At 35.1% G+C, this 13,263-nt stretch overlaps 1 protein-coding gene and 1 pseudogene across 1 annotated transcript in view; one reads left to right on the plus strand and one right to left on the minus strand.

The window, feature by feature from the left end:
- The window catches only part of SEMA3E (semaphorin 3E), a 250,627-nt gene that overhangs the window by 152,754 nt on the left and 84,610 nt on the right, over positions 1-13,263 (plus strand). The window contains exon 3 of the mRNA XM_019746903.3: positions 11,254-11,313. Coding sequence (XP_019602462.1) covers positions 11,254-11,313 — 60 coding nt within the window. The remainder of the gene's footprint in view (positions 1-11,253; positions 11,314-13,263) is intronic.
- LOC109455363 (large ribosomal subunit protein eL34 pseudogene) lies at positions 1,946-2,320 on the minus strand (annotated as a pseudogene).

Genomic DNA, 13,263 nt, shown 5'->3' on the forward strand with positions numbered 1-13,263 from the left:
AAGGAAGATAAGCTTTCTTTTCTTGCAGCAGCATGAACTGGACTCTATTACTGGGCACCACTTCAACAGCAACAACCCCAGTCATCGGTACCCCATCTCACTATAGCTATACCACGATTTTTAGTTAAGTGATAATTATTTATGTTTTTATAATTAAGAAAATAGATCACACTTCATTCTTGTTCTTTTTTCTGTTTTTCTCTTTTCTTTTCTTTTTTTTCAATTTTCTTGTTTTTCCTGGGATTAAATATTATCCCATGTTTCCATTTGCTTAGATTTTTAAATTACTTTCACTAAGTTTTGACCAAAGTCTCAACACGAGTTTTTATACTCTTCTAGATGTAGTAAAACACGTCAATTTCCATCAGTTCCAAGTTTTTGGATTTTAAATTAGCAATATCTTTCCAGGTTCTCTTTCCAACTTGGAGTTTAGCTTCACTATCATCCTGGAGCATCCTCTTGATCTCCAAATTGTATAGAACCCTTGTCTTCTTCTTTTCGGATTTAGTCTGACATTTTACTGAAACACACCTACTAGATTCTTGAAGAAAGATCCAAAGTAAAATTTTGAGTTTTGTATGTTTGAAAATAATATTACTCAACATCACACATCATTGATAGATAATGCAAAATTCTAGAATGAAAATCATTATTTTCAGAATTTTCAGAATATCGCTTCATTGTTTTCAAACTTGCAGTGCATCAACTGAAAAGTCTGATGTCTTTCTCATTTCAAAGTTTTGTATACAACTTGTTTCCTGCCACCCTATCCCCCTAATGCTAATACCGTGTGCCTCTGTATATACATTTTTTTCTCAAATTTCTCTTAGATTTGATTTTTATTTTTTCAGCCACTGTGCTGGGATGAAAATGGGCCTTCTACAGGGACCCCATGCCCTTCAGCTCTGGAAACTGTTGATTATTTCTTTGATAGTTTTCCTTCTTTCCATTTTCCTCTGGACTCTCTTTTCTAGGACTCCTGTAAATCATATTGTTTTTTTGTTTTTTTGTTTTCAGTTGTTTGCCCTTACTGTTTATCATACAGACTTTGAATCATTTCTCCCGATTTTTGCCCATAACCACCCCTCTCTTATTCTCACAGGGACTCTAGACTTCCGTCCAATTCCTGAGCATTTTTAAAGTTCCTTTCATGAATCAGCTTGCTTATTGGCTCCCTTCACATGTAGGCATTTCAATTTCAGCTTTCCTAGTGTGCAAAGCCAGTCAACACTTGTCCATATGTTGTTGAACTTCCAAAATGTTGCTGATATTTCTTTGGCATCTCCACTCAAATTCTATTTGTACTTTTTGGTTTATATCCTTTTACTGTCATCTTAATAGTTGCAGAATGGAGTGGAAGCACATACTGTGTTTTCCTCTGACGCTTTTCTGTTTTTCTATCATTTTTAATTCTACTGTGTTTCCCCGAAAATAAGACTTAACCAGAAAATAAGCCCTAGCATGATTTTGTAGGATGACGTCCCCAGAACATAAGCCCTAATGCATCTTTTGGAGCAAAAGTTAATATAAGACCTGTTCTTATTTTTGGGGAAACACAGTATTTTCTCCGTAGTTCTCAAAAGAGATGATTGATATATCTTTCCTTTTCTTTACACACACACACACACACACACACACACACACACACACACACACAGATATATATATATCTCAGTAAGTCCTCAGTTAACAGTCAGTAGGTTCTTATAACTGGCAAGAAGAGGTATAATGAAACCAGTTTTACCATAGGCTAACACATAAATAAGAGTTAAGTTCCTACAATATCTCATCAATATTTAAACGATACTATTTAAGTACCGGCTGTGTGTGCGTATATGTGTGTGTGTGTGTGTATTTGTATATGTTACACACATCTCTAAGATTGTCTTCTTCTTCCAGTCAAATTCAATGCGTTTTATTTTGGCCTTTTAATTGTTTTTATTACTCAAAACAGCTTCTTTTTTTTAAGTTTACCTTTCTGACTCTGTGCTTGTGCCATCAACACTTTCACAAGTATTTCTGCTCTTTGATAAGGAAAGTACACTTGATCCTGTCACGGACACATTTAGCACACATGGATCCACCATAGGCCCTGTTGACATGTTTTTTTTGTTTTAGACAACCTCATTAGAACTTTAGGTCTCACAGCACGAACTCCATGAAGTAGGCCTGGGTACATGCCACATGCAGATTTTGGTGCTTTCCCAACTTTCTTGGTATAAAGGGAAACAATTCTGTTACCAGGGGTTCCAGACAGCCTAATTTTGTTAGAAGCTATATTGCAGAACAGCCTCCAATGCTATGTCAAACGCTGGACCATTCTGAATGCCTGTAGACACCGTCCGCAGAAAAATTCAATGTATTTTTCTTCCCTTCCTTGGATGGTATTTTTCCCGCTAAAGGTGGTATTCACAGCATGGCTTTCTTCTTTTTCTCTCAGATCATTTGCGTGTTCTGATCTTCTGTGAAGGAATATGTAAACTAGGAATCATAAGTATGGGGATCATAGAACCGTCTCTGCTGTGGACTGTCTTGTGTGCCCCCAAAATTTTATGCTTAAACCCTAACCCCAGTACCTCAAAATATAACTGTGTTTGGAGATGGGGCCTTTAAAGAGGATATAAAGTTAAAATAAAGCCTTTTGGGTGAGCCCTAATGCAATCGGACTGGTGTCCTTATAAAGAGATGCACAAAGAGACATGAGGGATGCACACCCACAGAGGAAATACCATGTGAGGACACAGTCTGAAGGGAGCTGTCTGCTAGTCAGGAGGGAAGCCTCAGGGGAAACCGATACCCCCATCTTAGACTTCTAACCTCCAGAACAAAACATATTTGTTACTTAAGTCATCCAGTCTGTGGTATTTGTTATGGCAGCCCTAACAAACTAATACAGTCCCAGGTTAAAATTATGAGTATGTGAGTATTGAAAGCTCCTTCAAGGGATCTGACACACCCAGAAGACTAAGAATCTACATTAAGGAAGTTAGTTCTTAAACAGTTGTCCTTGGATCATCAGGATCATGTAAATCTCATCAAGTGGGTCCCTGGAATCCACATTTATAACAAGGTTTCTAGAAGACTTTATGTATGCAGAGTCTCTTACCAATTTTCCTGAGCTGTTTTTTTTTTGTTTGTTTTTTTTCCTATGTGGAACTAAATCCAAGAGATAGCAGCTTTCCACTCTAATGTGATTCCCCTTTAGATGAGGGGAAGTTGAATCATACACTTATTCTCCTTTATTGTTTTGGCCTAATTATACCTTCAGGCCTTTAATGCTGAAAAAACTGACTTTTATGGAGGAAATGACCTGTGAAGACTACATAAGCATAAGAGACCTGGATAGTGATGAGGTTTTATGAACTGCAGCTTAGGGAGCTAAATAAAATAGTGTGTGGCCATAGAAGCTGCAGGGTGCCATCCAGCAAGGATTCAAGGAAAGTAGCCACACTAATTATTAAAGTGAATAACTTTCCTGCACTCAAGGGTAAACCCTCATTTTATGGGGTCTGAAGTGTATATAGTTTGGTGGACCTCTTCAGGAAATATAATTAATTCAATTGATAAATTTCAAAATTGATAAGGCTCCTCTAAGGAACATGAAATAATAGGTGCTAGTAAGGAGTCCTGAGGTTTAAACTTCACGTCTGTAAAATAAGCTATAAAATACTTTAATGTAATGGAGAAGATTCAAATATGCATATTTATCATAGCACAATTTGAATATAACTATAATAAAGGTCCAAATGAAATACTAAGAAAGTGTACAAACTCTAGGGCTTGGGTGTTCTGCAGGACATATAGTTTAAGTTAGACTTTAAATGATCGTTGGAATTTTGATTCACACAGACTGGTAATGGGAATAGAATGAGTAAGAAGGAAGAAGGACAGAAATTTTAGAGCAGTTTGAAATAATGACTAATATCTTTGGCTGAAGTAAATAGGTGAGGGAGGGGAGCATGTGGGTGGAGCAGAGTTCCGAGTGAATGTTAAGGACAGAAATATGGTTGAAACCAGATCCTGCGACTATTAATTGCTACGCCATTGAAACTAATCTCGGCAATTCAGGAATCAGTGGAAGATTATGAATATGTGCATAACATAATTAGAATTGTAGTTTAGTGTGACTGTTTTAGCAGCAGCATGTCAGATAAATGGGAGGAAGAAGGAAGAGAACAGAGCTACGAAACCAGTAGTAGCAGTTAGAATGTAAAACCAGCTCCGTCTCTCCCTAGCAGCTTATGCCCTTTCCACTACATCACAGCACTGAGAAACAGGTTACTGCTTTCGTGTGATCTTCATGTCTCTTAAATTGGTCATCAGCGTACCATTAGTCTATTAGTTCTGCCTTTTGTTATGTTTCTTTCTTCTTGGTTCTCATTCCCTTTGCATGACTACACTTTATCTTAGTAATGGTTAACAAATTAGTGGAATGGTTAGTTGTTGGTGAAAAAACAAATCAAAATTATTAAGTAGTTTGAGGTGTAAATTTTACTTTATTCCACGAAGAAATAAAAAATAGATACGTTTGCTTATTTAACTTATATTTTATGGGACTTCATAGAATGTTTCCTATTTAGTAATAAACTTTTTTCTAACCAACTTTCACCCATATTATTTCTGTTTCTAAATTTCAGCTTCTTTTCTAAAATTATTCTCATCACTATTATTTTAAGCTAAACTTACACTACTCAATTTGTATATCGGTAGATATAGCTCTGTTAAACACTTCTGTTTGTAAAACTATGTACACTTTCTCATTCATTCAACTTAACTGCATTAAAAGTGAAAAAAATCTTGTATATTAGAATTTAACTTTTTATTGTGTGGGAGAAAGGCATTAAACTATAATTTGCATATAAATGGCAGATGGCATTTCACATTAATGATAGCAATTGAGTAAATTTCATCCATTAAAAAGGGCATGTGTCAGGCCAATAACATTTGTGTAGTTGTAATATTGTCTTAATTCACCTGCTTTGGAGTATAAACATTTCAAATACAAATCTTGTCTGAAGTCCAAAAAAATTAAAATTCTGGCATATAAACTACTTGATAAATGACAGTCATTATAATTAAGTATTAAAAGCATAAGCACTCAGGAAGATAATGTGTGTCAAGTTAAAGACTACCATTTATAAACCATTAGGACTCTTAACGTGTTGTATTTAGAATATATTTTCTTGATTTTAATGGTATTTATAGGACATATAATTAAAGCATACATTTACGGACTCTGGTACTGTACATATATGTAAAATACATGAAGGAAAACTAAAATATAAACAGACATTTTCCATTAGAATTAGGAAGAGAATATTAGATGAATTTATAATAGTGTCTTAGTCACTTAAATATATTCCATGAAGAGAAAAATATTAACTGGATCATTTTATTTATTTTTTTAAGTTAAAAAGGCAATAATCTTACTTTAGACAGATATCTTCTTTGTTCATTTGTTTTTGCTCTCTTAAATCTGTGAATATCAAAATGTCTTGTAACAATCAGTTGTTAAATCCTTAATTCTGGTATAATTATGAAACCCAATAGGGAGTCCAGAAAAAAAAATTACTTTGTAATTTACTTTTTATTTTATTTTTCTCCTCCGAGATATATAAGAACAGTAAATGGCCTGTTAATATGCATTGAAACAATTAAGTTATATTGTAGGGGTATTCTGATGAAATGATGTGTATTTAACCTTTTGCTTTTCGTACCTTTTTTGATATAGAGAATTTGGAAATATCATTACACCCTGTTGTTTAACTGCCTTTAAAAATGTTTTGTGCAGAACAAATAGCTTAATTTTATGGGTTTTGTTGATGCTAAACTCTGGAGCAGAACCAAAAGATATCCTGACTGCCAAAATAAATGAAGAAAATTACTTTCCTTACTATCTTGGAAGAACATTTGTACATGATAGCTTTAAAATAACTTTCCATTTCCAATGAGTTCTTTGTCATTTTTTTTTTCCTCACCTGAGTGACCATTTGGATGCTAACCTGAGCCTGTTAAATTTTGTTTTAAACAAACCAAAAAACAAAACTTGAATAAATTTGTATTTACATTGTTCCTTTGGAGAGTTCCAATGTGTTGGACTTTACCGTGGTGAGTGTTCATAATTTAATCTTTTACATCTCTCCCTTCCATCTACCAAAAGTGATCTGTTAAAGATCCTTTTCTCTTCCTACGAAATCCTACCAGTCTTTCAAAGCCTAGATTATTGCTAAAATCCTATAGGATTCCTTTCCTGATTAAACTGGAAATTACTTATTTCATTCATTTGACACTCATTACAGCATTTTCATGTCAGTAAATCTTCTCTCTCAAACTTTGCTGTAAGTTTTTGTTTGTTTGTTTGTTTGTTTTTGTTTTGTTTTGTTTTTAGTGAATGGACTTTTCAAAGAATGTGATAAAGGTATGTTGATTCATACAAGTTAATCAATAGACACTGAATAAGCAGTGACTGCATTTAATGCATCACACCCGGAAGGCATTGGCAGGAATACAGAAATAAATGACTTCCTTGCCCTCTATAACTTATAGTCTAATAAGAGAGGTAAAGTAGAAAAATCATTATAGTTTTAGGTAGAGACAGTAAGAAAAACAGTATAAAGGATCAAAGGACAGAGAAATACTACCTGTTGAAAGTGCTATCAGTAAAGGTTTTGTTGTGAAACACTTTGTAAGATGTAACTGAAATAATGATTCCCTTATTCCTAGGGCAGTTGCCATTATTAGGTTTGCTGCTACTAGAAACAACACACATTCTGACAATCCTGAAAAGGCCATTTATTTTTTACTGTCACATTATTATTATCTTTAGTTTGTGTCAAGAACTGTGAAGGGCCAGAGATTTTATCCCACTTTCAAGACAAGTTAGCCTGCCATAGTTTCATCGATGCTGGCAGAAGACATGAAATCCTTGGGCCAGAGACAAATGATTCTAGTATTAGTCACAGCATAGCATGTTTCCCTCTCAAGTCCCACAGGGAGTGAGGCATAGCGGCCCAGGTAGATGCTGCACATACAGTGAATATGTGTTATACCTAATTAACCAACCTCAAGCTTAGAGAACTCCCAATTTTATAAGAAGCCTGCTAGCAAACCCGTCCAACCTTTGCCCAGAGAAAGACATTATCTTTATTAGATAATGTACATGAAACAAAACTTCCATTTGCTCTGAACAGAGATTTTATCTCTATCTTCCAACACTGTTTGAAAAGATAGTGCAGAATAAAAGCTGTCAATGGATGTGTAAAAATGCTGTAGAGAATTTTCCCCAAACTATGTTCAAATAAGGCTAGAAATACTCGTTATGAAGTAGTGATTTAGGAAAATATAGGGTCATATGTTGAGGTTGTTTTACTGTCCCAGATATTATTTCATCATTGGTATATTTTTCCAAAGAATTGGTTAAGTTGTCTAATACTTTGAAATTTTGGGAATACAGATTAAAGAAGTCATTGTTTTACATAATGATGAAAAGTGAGTAAGAAGCGATGCTAATATTTTAAGAAGAAAGAGCCCTGCATCTCATTAGTTAAGTGTGTTAAGAATACAAAGCATTATTCTGAATCACAGTTGAGGTATTCTGTAATTTATCCATGCGATAAGCGAATTAGTCATGAAAATCTTTCCAATGATAGATGATCCTACAATAAATTCGTATTTTCTTTATGTGTTCACACACACATTCTAACATATCATTTTGAATAATTTATGCATCCCCAGTAAAATCATAATTCCAAAACCAAATTGAATCTCAAGTTGGAATGGATTTTAGAAATCATCTGAGAAAATATATCCCTGGGTGTATTTTTCCAAAATAATAGAATATAAAATTTATTAAGTTCTACAGCTGCACTTCCAGGATCCTTTCTCTATAATGGTATTAGTGACTCTCCTCAGGCTGATACGAGGCTGCACCTGAAACTGACATTATTGTATTTATGTGATACCTTTCCTGAATCATACACAATCCACGGATGGATTCAGTGCTACAATCAATAGAATCAATTGATTCTATTCTAGGATTTTATGTCTGTGCTTTTGGCTTTCTGGTTGGTTTCCTTTATATTTATCCCTACTTTTTTCCTTAGTCTTTTTCTCTGTGTTGCAACATAAAAAAAGAAAGAAAAAAAAGAAAAAGTCATGTGTTATTTAAAAGTTTATACACTGTACTATGAAAGCAAAAGAAAACCTTCTGCTGAATATTGTTGGTAAGAAATTGGGGAGAGAGCACTACACTAATAAGAACATCCAAAGTAATATTACATACCTGTATTTCAAACCATAGAGTGCTTACTCCTATGATAGGATCATCATAATAAATGCTATTGCTACTACTTTTATACATTCTCAATATTTTTCATGTATCAAGAACTAGATTTGGTCACATAATGTGTGAGGTAAGTGACAAGCCTCTTCCACTTCTAGCATGTTAAGTGCCTAACCTGTTATTTTGTGGGACAGTTTTTAAAAAAGAAACTTACATCTTGATCTCATATGGGATTTACACATATATATCTGTTTCAAAAACTAAAATGCCTACAGGGGTCAGTCAGGTAAAAGAAAAGTCTGAAGCAAATCAGAGTGTCTGTTTCATTGAAAGAATACTTCAGACTTTCAACCCCACACAGAAATGCAAACCTGTTGCTTATCTTCAGATTTTTCTAGAGAAACCAGGAATGTGAATTTTTATGCAAAATTTCTCATTGTTGAATGTTGGGCACTTATTAAAAAATAATTAAATAGTGTGCTCACTAAATAAAAAATACCTTTAATCAGCAACATCTAATATACAGTTCGATAACCATAATGTAATTCCAGGCTAGCAGAGCTGAGGATGGGATGGTGCTAGGAGGAGGGAGGAGAGATATCAGGGAGAGATAATAGGGATCTTTAGGGAACAAACGATAGCCATGGAAAACCCAGTCTGGCATAGTGGCCCAGGCCTAGCAATAGAGTCTGCTGACAGCAAACGTTGACACTAGGGACTAGGAAGCTGTACATGAACTGTTCTCAAACTAGGCCCTGGGGACTCTTAAGCATCCTGAGGAGGAAAGGCTATTTTGAAAAAAATAATATCTTGAGAGGCCCAGGCTACTCTATGGGGAAATTTCTGCTTCTTCACCTAAATGTTGACTTGGGAATGGAAAGTGATTAGCTACAAAAATAAAAGAACCATAGACATATTGAGGTACCTGGCTCAAAATAGTCACAGAAGTAGGCGAGCAAGAGAGAACATCTTAGGAGTTCAGTAGACCAGTGCATGTGGACCCAAGGTGCACTGAAGTGCAATGAACTTTGGAGGCAATGAAAAAAAAAACTACACATTGTTCTGGAAAGAGCCAATATCCCTCAAAATACAATCCATAGTCACCTGACCAGCACTGCCCAGGAAGATGATACGTTAGTACACGAAGGTGCACCATGGAATTCCAAGAGATACAAGAACGGGGGCCGATTGAGAATTTTCAGTCAGCTGAGGGAGGGCAATTGATGCAGCAGATGCAGGGATATAGTATTACTAGGAGGCCTAAGGTCTTGAGGCACAGGAAACGTGTGGGGACTTACTGGTTACTAGTTACTTAAATGGATCACATTCCTGGTTCCCCACCCATAGATCTAATCTACATTGTGGGGTTGGACAGAGAAATAGGCAATTTTTTTAAAGAAGCTCCCAAATACTACTACTTCTTTGATAAAGTTGTGGTAAGGACTAAATTCAATGTTGAATCTAAAGTACTCCGTACAAAATTTAGAAAGCTGATGGTGCCAAGTGTCAGTGAGGACTGCTGGCGGAGTATAAACATGCCACCATTCTGGAGAACAATCTGGCACTACATTTACATGAAATACATGCTTACTTTTAGACCCAGTGATTCTGCTCCTAGTTATACACACCGGTGGTATTTTTATACAGATCTTGAAGGATGTGTACAAAGACGCACCAGGGTTTGATGTGGAGATTTGGTGGCAGTCTGGGTGTCCATCACTGGGAGAGGAGATAAGAAAATGTGGGTGAGGGGAGCCATACCTTGAATATTACAAAGAAATGAGAAACAACAGACTGTATACATAGAACTATGTACAGGAGTCATAAAAATCCAGTTTTTAATGAAAAAGATGAGAAAGACTACATAAATTTTAAAATGTGCCCCAAAGCAATAATATACTTTCTAAGAATATATGCAAACAGACAAACAAAAAAATGTCAGTAACAGTTTATAATGATTACCGCTTGGCAGGATGCAAGTAGAACATAGAAGAGGAAAGAGGAGGAAATAAATAAGACAGAGAGACCTTTCAAAATCAATGATATTAATGAGCCATGGGTTGATTGGATGACAGACTCAAACCTCTGCACATTAATTTATCAAGCAAAAGAAAGGAAAACTAAAATTAAGTTATTACTACACTATCTTGCACATAGAGTAATTAATTCTACAGTTTAAGCAAGAACAGAAGCAGTCTCAGAAAATAAAAGAAAATGACAGAGAAAATTTATTTCATAAAAAAAACAACACACTTCACAGTCAGAAATTTGTGGCATCAGATAACAAGTACTTAATGATTTCTGCCTGTGACCCCAGCAAAGTGTTAAGTACAATTGGAGATAAAAGAATAAATATTTGATATAGTCTCTCCAAGGAAGAAACCAAAATACTTGAAATATAATGAAAATTTCCTGCAATCCAGTGGGAAACTGGTAGAGTTAATGTTTTAAAAAATAAAGACCATCATGTGGTGTATTATTAGGTGATGCATTATAAATATGCACTTAAAAGAGTAATTAATCCTTTAATCCTTTCATGCAGGAAACGTTACTGAGTCCAGCACACAGCAAGGTCTGTGCTTAGTAGAAAAATGCAAAGTGAACTCAAGGAGGTGCCCGACTTAAAGGTGCAGACAGGTTCAGGAGACAGACTGGACTGTGGAATATGGCAGGTTTTGACATACAGAATGGGGCTGGTTAAAGTGTGGGTGGTCCTTGAAGGGCTGAGATATGAGGTGAGCCTTCAAAAAGATTCTTTTAAAAAGTCGTAAAGTTTAGCATGAAGTGAAAGCTCAAAGATAAGTGTCTTAATTATGCAAATAATGATGTAAAGAAGATAAAGTCTTGCTTTATCCTTTCAGAACAGAGAACAAAATTAAAATGTATTGCAATGCAGAAAAAAATGAAATGGTTCTTCAGTGTGGTTTATTTTTATGTGCAGTTGCATAATAGTACATTATCTTTTATTTCAGATACACTGGCCTAGTACAGCACTAAAAATAGAAGAATGCATAATGAAGGGAAAAGATTCAGTAAGTATTATTCATTGTAAATTACACAAATCATCAATTATATCTCTCATCAGTCACAAAAGACTGAATGCCTAACCGTTTATTTACTTTAAAAAGCACATATGCAATTCACTTCAGGAAGAAAAAAAAAATATATATATATATACACAATTCATGTATAATATATACATGCACATTATATATATGTATATATATATAATTATGTAAAAATTAATTTCAGTGTAGAGTTAAAGGGAGCTGAGGTACCATCCAGAACTTTGGTTTTTAATTTTATTTTATGATGTTTTAATCAACTCAGATTTATAAAGTCCTTATAGTAATGTTTGTTTCCTATGTATTTGGGGGAAAAAAAATAAAACAAAATAATTGCAGGTAATTTTTTAATTCGAGGCAAAGCTAAACACACTGTGAGATTTCATGTCACTTTGTTTAGTGAATAAGAAGCATGAAGAAACAGAGAAAGAACAAAAGGTTTGGAAGAGGAAGGTAAAGGAAATAAACATTCCTTAGGTTTGCCACAGTGTTTGTGGGGTCTTTCCTACTTCCAGAATCAGTATTGCGTTTCCCGGCAGTTCCCTGCAGTGTGCGAGTGGGAAAAGGCTGTGCAGCAGCACCGCCCCTGGCAGAGTGGCCCGCACACGAAAACATGAGTGAAAGAGGGACCTTCACAGGCAGGGGTAGCTGGTCAGTGATACCGGATGCTTCTTCAGAAGACAGCACTCGTATTTCCTTTTGAAAGTTAACTTATCCCCCCACCCTTTTTTTTTCCCAATAAGGAAACAAAATACCATGTAAAAGACTAACGTATATGATAGCAACTCCAGATTCTCTGCAGTAACTGGGTCTCAGTGAAGGAATGAGTCAAGACCTTCTTGCTGCTTTGGTCCACAGCGTGATACTGACTAATTGAACACACACTTAGGCTATTTCAGTCTAAGCCTGGCTGAGCCAAAATGTGGTCTAATTGGCCAAGTCAAGTCGTGACAGTGTGTCAAGAGATGAAAAGCAGGTGCTTATAGCAATATGAGAATAGAATAGTTTACCCATCCCTGAATGAGTACATTTTTCCAATTATATGGGTCACCCACAGAATAAAATGCTACACGAGTGGGAAATTGAAGAGATAAATATATCTTGTGTGCCCTGGATAATCAGTTTAGTAGTGAATTTTTCTTACCAAGGGAATGCTATAATCTGTATCATTTATGGTGAGATGGTTCTGCTGGATTTTTCATCCTAATACTATTATACGACAGACGTTAAAATCATAATCTCTCCTTATAAAATATTACATTTACTGATTATTGCATGTATTGATATACAAGTAATATTAACATTATAAGAGTTTAATGTTTCTCTCATAATTTATTTTAAATGAAGTAGCAATGCCTAATTTGCCAACAAGGTGTTTGCTAGAATTAATTTAACCAAGTTGGTATGAGGCAATTTTAAACTTTTTTTCATTCAGCCTACTGATCGTAAAACTCACCTAGTGATTGATGTATTAAACTTTGTTAAGCATATGATATGTATTAGATACTGTGTTTGATTAAGTGAGAAATACAAAGATTTGTAAAATAAAGATTCTGTCCTCAAAAAGATTACAGTTGAATCTCAGTGTAGGCAAACTAGATCTCCTGGGTGGAGTGCAGCCTGCCATAAATAAAGTTTTATTGGAACACAGCCATACCTACTCATTTCTGTATTGTCTCTGGCTGCTTTCATGCTATAGCTACAGAGGTTGAGGTTCAGTTGCAACCAGAAAGGTGAGTAGTAGAAACCAGATCACCCATCAAACTAAATACTCTCTTGTCCTTTATAGAAAAATGTTGCTGATCCCTAGGCTGTAATCTTAGTGTAATAGGTATACAATGTTATTTTTATTGGCTAGCTATCTAATTTCTTGAAAATTCTCTATGCAAGTGTTTTATGTAAATTTATGAGTTTGAA

The sequence above is a fragment of the Rhinolophus sinicus genome, chromosome 4 (genome assembly GCF_057876585.1).
Source record: "Rhinolophus sinicus isolate RSI-liver-muscle chromosome 4, RSI-T2T, whole genome shotgun sequence".
NCBI classification, from domain to species: Eukaryota; Metazoa; Chordata; class Mammalia; order Chiroptera; family Rhinolophidae; genus Rhinolophus; species Rhinolophus sinicus.